Below are 12,500 nucleotides of genomic sequence, written 5' to 3' on the forward strand. Positions count from 1 at the left end.
CATGCACACATATACATATATATACCCAAACCTCAAGCGCAGCCTGTGTTCTGGCAGGTGGACCTTCAGGACCAGGCAGGGGGACCCCGCTACGGGGTCCTGGTCATTCAGCAAAGCCCGGCCACCACCCCCAGCGAGACCAACCGCGCCTTCCAGCCGGAAGACCAGGCGCAGCTGACGCATGCGCAGAGTGGGGCCATCCTGGCCGACGACGAGACGCACCTGACGGCGGAGACGTCCGACGTCACCTTCAGCAGCGCTCAGAACTACAGCGTGACGTTCTTCACCTGGCCCGCCATCAAGCGTGGGTGTTGTCTGTCTGTCTGTCTGTCTGTCTGTCTCTCTCTCTCTCTCACACACACACACACATACACACACACACACACACACACACACACACACACACACACACACACACACACACTCACTCACCCAATCTATCTCTCTCTCATTACTATATCCTGAACTTTCGCCTTGTGTGTGTGTGTGTGTGTGTGTGTTTGTGTTTGTGTGAGTGTGTACGTGCGCACGTGTGTGTGTGTATGTGTGTGTGCGTGTGCATGTGTGTGTGTGAGGGCGTGTGCGTATATGTGTGTGTGCGTGTGTGCATGCGTGTGTGTGTGTGTGTGTGTGTGTGTGTGTGTGTGTGTGTGAGTGTGTGTGTGCGTAGATTCGTCATCATCATCATCATAATCAGTTGCAGTAATGGTAGCAGTAGTCGTAGTAGTGGTAGCTGTAGTATCATTATTGTTATAATTATGATGATCATCATCTTAATCGTCTTCATCATTCTTCTTCTTTTCATGATGATGATGATCGTCATCATTGTTGTTTTTGTTGTTGTGGTGGTGGTGGTGGTGGCGTTTTTGTTGTTTTTCTTCTTTTTCGTCGTCGTCATCGTTGTCGTAGTAGTAGTAGTCGTCGTTTTATTAATACTATTATACTATTTTGGTAGGAGTAGTAGTAGTAGTAGTCGTTTTAGTAATACTATCATGATCATTATCGTTAGTAGTGGTAGTAGTTGTAGTAGTCGTTTGAGTAATGTTATTATTATTATTATTAGTCGTCGTCGTCGTAGTAGTAGCAGCAGCATGTGGTGAAGCCAGTGTCCCACGTGTGCAGGGGGCCTGATGACCCGGTACGAGGTGTCGCGCAGTGTGTGGCCCTACATGCTGGCCATAGGCCTGGCCTACTTCGTCACGCTCTGCCTCTTCCCGGGCATCGAGTCCCAGGTCATCAGCTGCCGCCTGGGCACCTGGATGCCCGTCATCATGATGGCCACCTTCAACGTCAGCGACGTCATCGGAAAGGTGATGAGAGAGACAGACAATTGATTGGTTGATTGATTGATATGGATACTTATATAGCGCCTGACGGATGCAATAGCCGAGTGGTTAAAGCGTTGGACTTTGATGAGGGTCCCGGGTTCGAATCTCGGAAACGGCGCCTGGTGGGTGAAGGGTGGAGATTTTTTTCGATCTCCCAGGTCATCACATGTACAGACCTGCTAGCGCCTGAACCCCCTTCGTGTGTATATGCAATCAGATCACATACGCGCGTTAAAGATTCTGTCATCCATGTCAGCGTTCGGTGGGTTATGGAAACAAGAACATACCCAGCATGCACCCCCCCATCCCCCGAAAACTGACTATGGCTGCCTACATGGCGGGTTAAAAACGGTCATGCACGTAAAAGCACGCTCGTGTACACACGAGTGAACGTGGGAGTTGCAGCCCACGAACAAAGAAGAAGAAGAAGATGTAGCGCCTATCCTCGGTCGGAGACCAAGCTCTAAGCGCTTTCCACAACAGGCTGCCTACCTGGGTAGAGCCGACTGACGGCTGCCACTGGGCACTCATCATTCGTTTCCTGTGTCATTCAGTGAGATTTCAGGCAACCACACATACACACTCAGACAGACATGTAACATTTTACGTGTAAAACCGTTTTGTTTATTGTTTTGCTTATTTATTTAGGCAACCATACTCCGCTTAAGGGGGTGTGCATGCTGGGTATGTTCTTGTTTCCATAACCCACCGAACGCAGACATGGATTACAGGATCTTTAACGTGCGTAATTGATCCTCTGCGTGCGTATACACACGCAGGGGGTTCAGGCACAAGCAGGTCTGCCCATAATTATGTTGATCTGGGAGATCGGAAAAATTGGACACTTTTTTTTAATGCTTGAAGAAGAGCTTTTCTGGAGAAACGTAGGCTTCCAGTCCCACGAGCTCCAGAAATGAAGACTGCTGGTGATGATGCTGTCAGCAGTGCAGCGCCCCCCCCCCCCCCCCCATCCCATTCTCTCCCCCCCCCCCCCCCCGCTCACTTCCTCCCCACCTCACCCCACCCGCCATAAAGCGTCTATCTATCTATATATTTATCTATCTATCTATCTTTCAGTTTGGTGTTTATGCAGTTTATTCTTCTTTTTTTTCCATTTCGTCGTCCAATCCAATTCATCCCTCCCTACATACGCCACACACTCAAACACTCACATGTAGGAAAGGTGAGAGAGAAAGAGAGAGAGAGAAGAAAAGAGGTGGTGGGTTGGGTGGGTGTGGGTGGATTGTGGTGGTGTCAGGGTGGTTGGTGGTGGTTGGGTGGAAGGGTTGAGAGTTATGGGCGTACACACACACGCACACACACAGAGTGAAGGCGGTGGCGTGTGGATGTGGGAGGGTGGTAGTGGTGGTGGTGGTGGTGTTGAGTGTTTGGTTGGGTTAGTGTTGATAGGAGGGTAGAGGTGGTGATGGTGGTGGTGGTGGATTGGGTGGGTAGGTGTGGGTGTTGGTGATGGTGGTGGTTGTAGTGGTGTGGAGGAGTTGGAGTGGGAGGGTTGATAGGAAGGTAAGGGTGGTGGTGGTGGCGGTGGTGGTGGGTGCGGGTGTATGAGGGTTGATATTAGGGTGGGAGTGGTGGTAGTGTGGGTGTGGTGGGCGGGGTGGTGGTGGAGTGGGTTGACAAGTTCAGTGTCAGATTCAGGTTCATTGAGGACACACATGGGAAGGGGTTGAGGCATGGCCTCTGAGGGCTGGGGCCGGCACAAAATACTGATATCAACATGAGGGGGTAACGGGAGAGAGACACAGAGAGGGACAGAGAAATAGAGAGAGACAGACAGACAATTATGGACAGAGAGAGAGAGAAAGAGAGAGAGAGGGACAGAGCCAGACAGACAGACAGTTATGGGCACGCGCGCGCGCACACACACACACACACACACAGAGTTATGGGCGTACACACACACGCACACACACACAGAGGAAGAGAGAGAGAGGGGAGAGAGAGAGAGGGTGGGGGGTGGGGTGGGGGTCTGTCTGATTTAACTGAATTGAATTGAACTGAAAACATTTCATTGAGGGAAAAGGATAACCAACCAAAAATTGGCTTATTTTCATCGTGCCAGCATAACGATATTGAATGAATTAGTCTTGGGGAATTCAGGAACAGAAAACAAAAAAAGGAGGGGGTTGGGTGGGGGGGGTGGGGGGGGGAGTGAATACATGCACAGTGCATGGTATTTTGAAGACACTTAGACTGGAGTTCAGATATAAAAAAAAAAGTATTCCATAAATATTCACCAGGATATGTGAGACCTTGACCTCATAGTCGCTTGATCTCATAATCAAATTAAAATTGCTTCTTTTTTTTAACCTTCTTTTTTTGACAGGTGCTGGCTTCCATACCTTACGACTGGTCACGTGCCCGCCTCGTGCTGTGCACGTTCTGTCGCGTGCTGTGCGTGCCCTTGCTCATGTTCTGTGCCACGCCGCGCCGCTATCCCGTCATCCCCGGCGAGGCCTGGCCAATCGTCTTCTCCCTCATTCTGGGGCTGACCAATGGCTACTTCGGGAGCGTGCCCATCATTCTGGCCCCCTCGCACGTGCCCGATGAGCAGCGAGAGATCTGCGGTGAGTGAGAATGGGTGGGTGGGGGTGGGGGTGGGGGTGGGGGGCACGGGGGAGGGTGAAGGCGGGGGTGGGGGGTGGGGGGAGTGTGTGGGCGAAGGCGGGGATAAGGGTATTGGTGGGGTGTGTGCATGTATGTGTGTGTGCCGGTGTGGATGTGTGTGGATGTGGGTGGATGTGGGTGGGTTGGGGTAGTTGTTGATGTGGTGTGTGTATAGGATGTTGGTGGGGTGTGTGTGTAGGAGTGGTGGATTGGTGGGGTGTGCGGGCATTAGGGGTTGGTGGGGTGTGTGTTGTGGGGTGGGGGTGGGGATCGGGGGAAAGGGGAGGTTGGTAAGGTGTATGTGGAAGGGTTGGGGTTTGTGAGATGGTGTGTGGGGGTGGGGGTGGGTGGTGTTGGTGGGGGGTGTGTGTAGGGGTGGTGGATTGGTGGGAGGTTGGGGGCGTTGGGGGTTGTGGGGCGTGTGTCGGGGGTTCGGGGGGCCGGGGGGCGGGGCAAGGGAGGGGTTGGTGAGACATCGTGTAGGGGTGGAGGTAGGGTGGGGTGTGTGGAGGAGTGATGAGTATGTGTGTGTGTGTGTGTGTGTGTGTGTGTGTGTGTAGTGGTGGTTGGGTGTACCCCGATGGTCGTGAAAGGCTATTGCAATTTTAAACCTTTTTAACCTTTAAATGTCAGAACAGTGCCCAGGGAATCTCTCTCTCTCTCTCTCTCTCTCCTGTATTGCATAATATTCGTGTAAAATATATTTCAAAGAAATATTATGAACGCCCCTGTTTGTTTAATTTGTGTTTATTGATGGCATCATCTGATGACAGTGTTATCAGAAATCTCGCAATGTACTTGTATAAAGCTTTTAAGTTAAGAGAAATAGTATTGTCCTATTTTCTATAGTTTTTTTTGTGTGTAACCATTTGAATACTTATTTCCAGTTACGGTAATGTCTACATATCTTGTTATCGCCTCTCATTCATGTAGGGCTGTGGCCTTCACGAATAAATCAAATGCGTCTGCGTCTCTCTCTCTCTCTCTCTCTCTCTCTCTCTCTCTCTATATATATATATATATATATATATATATCTGTGTGTGTGTGTGTGTGTGTGTGTGTGTGTGTGTGTGTGTGTGTTTCTTTTTATCACAACAGATTTCTCTGTGTGAAATTCGGGCTGCTCTCCCCCGGGAGAGCGCGTCGCTGCAGCGCCACCCATTTTTTGGGTATTTTTTCCTGCGTGCAGTTTTATTTGTTTTTCCTATCGAAGTGGATTTTTTCCGAATGACTAGCGTCCAGACCACCACTCAAGTCTAGTGGAGGGGGAGAAAATATCGGTGATTCGAACCAGTGCGCTCAGATTCTCTCGCTTCCTAGGCGAACGCGTTGATGGAGTCTCCCGTCGATCCGACGGATGAGTAGGCAGGCAGGCTTATCTGTCGGTGTGTGTACTCATATGTGAGAAGAGGCCGATTCTGGATGCGCAGCACTTCTCACAGGTGTTGCAAGGGAAAACGTCTCCAGAAGTTGAGCCCTGCTTCCTTCGCTCACGCTTCTCCTTAATGGCCAGCGTTCTCTTGTTTTCAAACGTCTTTATGTCACTAGAGCACAACATCCTCCAGCGAGAGCGGTCAAGGACATCAGTTTCCCAGGAAGCGATGTCTATGTCACAGGCTTTGAGGTTTGTCTTCAAGGTGTCCTTGAATCGCTTGCAGGGTCTTCCACGTTCACGGTGGCCTTCCTTCAGCTGGCCATACAAAAGCATCTTCGGGATCCTGCTGTCTGTCATGCGGACAACGTGTCCTGTCCAGCGTAGCTGGCACTGGATCAGCAGGTTTCCGATGGTGAGCAGGCCGCTCCTCTCTAGGACCTGGAGGTTGGAGACCCTGTCTTGCCACTTTATGCCGAGGATCATTCGTAGGCATGTCTGGTTAAACTGCTCAAGTTGTTGAATGTGACGGCGATACATCGTCCATGTTTCACAGCAGTACAACAAGGTGGTCAGCACAACAGCTCTGTAGGTTTTCATCTTGGTGCTGAGCCTGATGCCTTTGTTGTTCCACAGTCTGTTGTTGAGTCTGCCAAAAGCGGAGCTGGCCTTGGCGATGCGCAGCGTCACTTCTGCATCAAGGGCTTCGTTGCTGCATAGGGTGCTGCCCAGGTAGCAAAACTTGCCGACTGACTTGATCTCTGTGTCATTGATCTTGATTGCAGATGGGGGGGTGGGGGGGGGGGGAGGCACTGGCGTTCTGTGAGCTAGCTGGTCGGTACATGGACTCGGTCTTGCTGAGGCTGATGGTGAGTCCAAAGCGCCTGCAGGAGGTTGAGAACCTGTCCATAATGAACTGCATGTCCTCATGGGTGTGTGCAGCAAGCGCGCAGTCATCAGCGAAGAGGAATTCTCTCAACAGTGCCTCAAACACCCTGGACCTGGCGTGGAGTCGCCGCAAGTTGAAAAGTTTGCCATTTGTGCGAAACTGAATGTAGATGCCCCGGTCACAGTCTTGGAAGGCGTCAATCAGCATGGCAGAGAAGAGAATGGAGAACAGTGTGGGTGCCAGGACGCAGCCCTGCTTCACTCCATTTACCACAGGGAACGGATCCGACATGTCAGTATTTTCCTGTACTCTCGCCTGCATGCGATCGTGGAAAGACGCAGTCAGCTGGATTAGGCTCTCTGGGCAGCCGAACTTTAGGAGGATCTTCCATAGACCACGGCGGTTCACAGTGTCGAAGGCCTTAGTCAGGTCTACAAAGACCATGTGGAGCTCCTTGTAATGCTCACGGCACTTCTCTTGCATCTGGCGTACGGCAAACACCATGTCACATGTTCCCCTGCCTGAGCGGAAGCCGCACTGTGCTTCAGGGATGACTGTGTTGGAGACATGGTCAACCAGTCTGTTCAGTATGATGCAGGCGAAGATCTTGCCGGCGATGCAGAGGAGAGAGATTCCACGGTGGTTATCGCAGGATGTTTTGTCTCCCTTCCGTTTGTACATGTGGACAATAGAAGCATCCTTGAAATCCTGCGGGACCTCCCCTCTCTCCCAGATAGACTGGAACAGGGCGGTCAGCTTGTCTCTCAGCACCTCGCCTCCATACTTGTAGATGTCGGCCTGGATTCCATCCGCTCCTGGTGCTTTTCCTGACGTTGTCAGCTTCAGGGCCTTCTGGGTCTCGACCTTGGTGGGAGGGGCAGCTAGCGAGTCACTGACTGGTAGCTGTGGGAGGGCTGCAATTGCCTCGTCTGATACGGACGAGTCCCTGTTGAGGAGGGTGTTGAAGTGCTCTGCCCAGTGGGCAATGATGTCTTTCTAGTCTGTCAGGAGGGTGGTCTGGTCCAAGGCTCGGACAGGGGTTGATCCTGTGACTCTCGGCCCATACACAGCTCGGAGACCATCATGGAAGGTCTTCATGTCGTGAGCATCAGCAGCGGACTGAAGCTCTTCGGACTTTCTCTCCCACCAGGTGTTCTTCATCTCCCGCAGCCTCTTCTGTACAAGTTGCTTGGTTTGCAAGAACTGGTTCTCCTTCCTCTGGCAGTCCTTATCGGAAAGGTGATCCTGATGCCGTATATGCAGTGTGTTCAGGAGCTTGGAGATTCCAGAGTCGTTCTCGTCAAACCAGTCTTTGTGGCTCCTCTGTACAAAGCCGAGTGTGTGAGCTGCTGCTGTGTACACAGCATCTCTAAAGGTGCTCCATACCTCTTCTACATCAGTCGATGCAGGAATTTCTTGGAGAGCTACTTGGATTTGCTGCTGCAGCACGTCCTTGGTGATAGGGAGGCGGTGGATGTTCAGCTTCCTTGGGGGTTTCTGCCTGGCTGGTTGGAGCTTGCGTGCAAGTCTGATGTTCATCTTGCTGCGTACCAGGCGATGGTCCGACCAACAGACTGCTCCTCTCATGCAGCGTGTTATGGAAATATCACCTCTGTCCCTCTGCCGGACAATCACATTGTCCAGCATGTGCCATTGCTTGGAGCGGGGGTGCATCCATGTGTTCTTCTACTTTTCCGCTCGTTGGAAGAGGGTGTTGGTGATGGTCAGTCCATGCTGCGCGCAGAGCGAGAGCAAAAGCAGTCCGTTGGAGCTGCACTTGCCAGTGCCGTGCTGTCCTAGGACTTTTGGCCACGAGGAGAAGTCCACGCCGACGCGGGCATTGAAATCCCCAAGGATGATCAGCCTGTCCTTTCTGTCTACCGCTGAAATGGTGCGGCTGAGCTCCTCGTAGAAAGCTTCTTTGATGTCATCAGGGTTGGTCATCGTCGGGGCATAGCAGCTGATGACTTGCTGTCGTGCAAGTTTGGTTCGTATGGCAAAGCCCACGCCTGAGGTTCTTGGGGTGCCACCTGACTTCCCAATACAGTAGAAGGTGTAGCCCCCTCCAACTTCCTCCAGCTGGGTTTCACCCGCAAACCTGGTTTCGCTCAGGGCTGCTACATCCACCTGGTAGCGATCAAGCATTCTAGCAATGAGCGCTGTGCGTCTTTCTGGTCTGTCGTCTCTGTCTAAGAGGGTGCGAACATTCCAGGCACCCAGAGTCAGGGCATGACTCCTGGTTCTTTTCTTCTGTTTTCGACCACTATTGTTGGATGTCCAAGTAGGTGCGGTTTCCTACTAGGTACTAGGTGAGGCAGGCTATGTTTGGGGATCATTTTATCTCCCCTTTCCCATGTGGGGAGAGCAGTGCTGTCCCTAAAATGGGCTGCTCTGACACTGTGGGAGGATACGGGCGCCGCATCTGCCCCAGTCTACAGCGGACGACCATCACCCCACAGCCGCCTGCGTGCAGAGTCGTGACTAGAACTGCCAGCAGCATCCTCTGCCTGTCCCCGTTATCACTTCTCCATCGCCGCAGGGCTCCACTCCTCTCTCTCTCTCTCTCTATATATATATATATATGTGTGTGTGTGTGTGTGTGTGTGTATAAGCGCAACACGCTTTGTTTTATTTTTGGTTTCAATCGTTTTTGTTCTCTCGTTGCCAGGCAACATCATGACGCTGTCCTACAGCCTGGGCCTCACTACAGGATCGGCGGCTGCCTACGCGCTGGACTATTTCCTTGACCCCATGTCCACCGGTGACCCCTGCGCGACCTTCAACCCTTTCAACGTCACCGCCATGACGTCACCGGCGACGCTCGCGGAAAACGTGTTGCCCCTGTCAACAGCGTCACCCGTGTGAAGATGAAAATGATACTGACCCATATCTGAAGAAGAAGAGTCTCAATTCTAACTTTTTCGTGGTTTTACCACAGTGGAAAGATTTGTTTTATTTTATTTTATTTTATTTTATTTATTATTATTATTATTATTATTATTATTTTATAAGACGAACTTGTCCGTGAGCCAGTTCTTAAGGAGGAGAAGGGTCGAGTCAAAGAAAATGATGTCGTGATGTTTTATGCATTCTTCCAGCTGTTGTTTGTTTTGGGGTTTGTTTTTTTTTTCTTCTTTTTTTTCTGTGGTATGATTTTTGTAAACAACTTTTCTTTTGTTTAAATAATAATTTCGTTTCTTATTTCACACAAACACGCGCGAGCGCGTACGCGCGCGCGCGCGCACACACACACATATGAACACACACACACACATGAAAACACACACACACACACACACACACACACACACACACACACACACACACACACACACAGATGATGTTTTGCAGCATATGACAGTAACAATTTTTTCATGGAGGCAACCCCCAACCCCACACCCCTCCAAAAACAACAACAAAAAAACACACCATCCAACAGTTTCCTGTCTATGGCTTGCAACACTCTGTGTGTGTGTGTGTGTGTGTGTGTGTGTGTGTGTGTGCTCGCAAGCGCTAGCTCGATAGTGTTCATATGCAGATGAACGCGCTTGGTCTTCACATGGCGCTGGCTCGCATTTGTGCGCGGGTGTGTGTGCGTTCTGCGCGGTCGAAGGCCTGGTGGTAAAGTGCCCGACTAGGAAGAGAGTGTCCTCGGGTTTGAGTCCATTGACCTAAAAATAGGTGGAGATCACATGCTTTCTTTTGAGCCCCTTTGCTAACTGAAGCCAGCGGAAGTCTTAAATCAGCCATTTTGCTTCTCGTGTCAGTATAGCGCGAAGCGGTAAATTTCATATAATGTAGCCGAGTGCTCAACTGGCTTCACGACAATTTTTCACTTGCTCGCGGCGTTTGTTAAGCTGACATTCCCGTGTGTGTACCTCCACAGCAAGTTTGCGCTGCATGTCACTGCACTGTTTTCCTGTAATAAATAAACCATTGGCAGATTTCAACCAAGACCCAACGCAAGCAGAACATGATTTCATCGAAGATACATGGTTACAGTTCAGAAACTACACACCAGTTAGCAGACGACTTCTAAACGGACTGACAGCTGGATACGAGTCCTAGTATGGCGACCAGTTGGCTTCAGCTTTCCTGGCCAATGAGCTGTCCATCTAAATTTAGAGCAGTGGTTTGAGTCCTATATACGGATCGGACATTTTATACCCCCCACCTCTACTAGACTTCCAGTTGTGGTCCGGGTGCTAGTCATTCGGATGGGATTATGAATCGAGGTCTCGTGTGCAACATGCACTTAGCATACGTTAAGAAAAGAAACCTATGGCAAGGAAAGGGTTAAAACACATGCATGCACTTCCAGACAGAAGATAAGGTAATACAAGTATTAGTAGCACTACACTGTGTCTGTTGCGCTCTCTCGCCAAGGAGAGCAGCCTGAATATATCACAGAGAAATCTGTTGTTACAACAACAACAAAAAAAAGAAAAAGACAAAAAAAGACGTGCAATACATACCATACCATACCATGCCATACCATACCATATGCCACACAATACCATACTATGCCACACCAATCCAATACAAATACAATACAATGTGATGTAACAATGCAATGCAATACAATACAATACAATACAATACAATACAATACAATCCAGTATTTCTCGTCATCAGTGCTTTTGTTTGTTTTTGTTTATGTCCCCCTCATGTTTCACGTATCGCTGTTACTTAACCTGCTGTCTCGTCAGTACCCCCCCACCCCCCTCCCACCCACACACCCAAATGAAGTAGGGATTATCGCTCAATCGCTAACTGTGATAACCTGCGCATTTTCGAAATTTACCTTGTCAACTTTAATATCTAATTCTTTAAGAACTCTCAAGATGAAAGCAGAGTATTTTCGGCATTACTTTTAGGCTTTACTTTATCATTTCGAGGGGATTCTTTCAGCACCGAGACTAGATTAACAGATAGATAGGACCCTGTTGTGCATGACTTCAGGACAGTGTGACAACCCTATGCTGTCATATAGATGGAGAGAGTACCGATAGAATTTGTGTTTGAAAAATTAAGAAAAGAGAAAAAAGCAAGCTTTTGCATGGTGGACTGTATAAAATGATGCTTGACTGATTCTGGGCTTTATCACAGATTAAAGAAAGCCTTTAAAAAAAAAAGAAGAAAAACAAATATTTTTTGCAAGGTATATTAAAGAATATGGACTATGTTTGACATTTGTTTACAAGAAGCAGAATATCAGGACATTACACGGAAATATATTTATCTTATTACCACAAGTTTTATTTTAACCTCTTGACCGCTTCTGACAGGTATACGTGTCAGGGAAAACAGTCAACCCATTAAGATAAGACAGACCTTACAGGTCACGATGTCAGTCACCATTCTTTATTCGGACTTATTCCTCTTGGAGGAACTATTGCATGTGTTCAGTAAAATCAGTTACACCACCAAAAAGTGAACCAAGAAGAAGTCGCAGGAGCGATAAAGATTTTTGCCATTCTGATCTCGTTTCACGTGGATCCGCAGTTAAGGGGTTAAAATGAATGAATCCTACTTTAAAAAAACAAAACAACAACTGTTCTATAATCAGTAAGGAAGCGAATGTAACACGCCAGGAGATATTGAAATTAACGAATCCTACATTAAAAACCAACTGTTTTCTAATCAGTAAGGAAGCATATGTTACGCACCAAGAGACAATAAAATTAACGAACCCTACTTTAGAAACAACTGTTTTCTAATTGGTAAGGAAACCTGTGTAACACACCAAGAGAGATGACCACCAATACATAAAGCCACTGTGGCGTCATCCCTTGCCCTTGTTCAGCTTGTGGAGTGTAAGGGGGGTCTGTCGCTGTATGTGTGTGTGCACTTGCGCGCGCGCGTGTGTGTGAGTGTGTGTGTACGTGGATATATATATATATATATATAAGCTAGTGATAGCTACATTTGACATATGTCAAAAGAATTGACATTGTTGTGTATGAAACTCCCTTGATTTTTTAATACCTGTAGATGACATGTCGGACATTTCCAATCCTATACACACACACCCCACTCTCTCCACCCCACTCCCCTGACCCACACACCCCATCCACCCCCACCCCACATTCCCCCCCCGCTCCCCCTCCCTATGTTTGTCAAACTCTCTGTGATGTTCCATAGAAAGAGAGAGAGAGAGAGAGAGAGAGAGAGAGAGAGAGAGAGAAGAAAACCTGATTTCGATTGCCATAAAAAAACAACAACCACCCAAACCTGTTTCATGTTTCTGTTGAATTACTGTATGGGATTCCATTGACAATA

The 12,500-nt window shown here is 49.0% G+C and overlaps 1 protein-coding gene across 2 annotated transcripts in view; it reads left to right on the top strand.

The window, feature by feature from the left end:
• Nucleotides 1–12,500, top strand: part of LOC143274883 (equilibrative nucleoside transporter 4-like) — a 44,115-nt gene that overhangs the window by 30,384 nt on the left and 1,231 nt on the right. For both annotated transcript variants that reach the window (XM_076578858.1, XM_076578859.1), the window contains exons 6-9: nt 58–304; nt 1,123–1,310; nt 3,676–3,916; nt 8,887–12,500. The exon at nt 8,887–12,500 is cut by the window's right edge and continues 1,231 nt beyond it. In XM_076578858.1, the coding sequence (XP_076434973.1) occupies nt 58–304; nt 1,123–1,310; nt 3,676–3,916; nt 8,887–9,083 (873 nt within the window). In that variant the 3' untranslated portion in view covers nt 9,084–12,500. The remainder of the gene's footprint in view (nt 1–57; nt 305–1,122; nt 1,311–3,675; nt 3,917–8,886) is intronic.

Source organism: Babylonia areolata, chromosome 29 (assembly GCF_041734735.1).
Source record: "Babylonia areolata isolate BAREFJ2019XMU chromosome 29, ASM4173473v1, whole genome shotgun sequence".
In the NCBI taxonomy this organism is placed as follows: domain Eukaryota; kingdom Metazoa; phylum Mollusca; class Gastropoda; order Neogastropoda; family Buccinidae; genus Babylonia; species Babylonia areolata.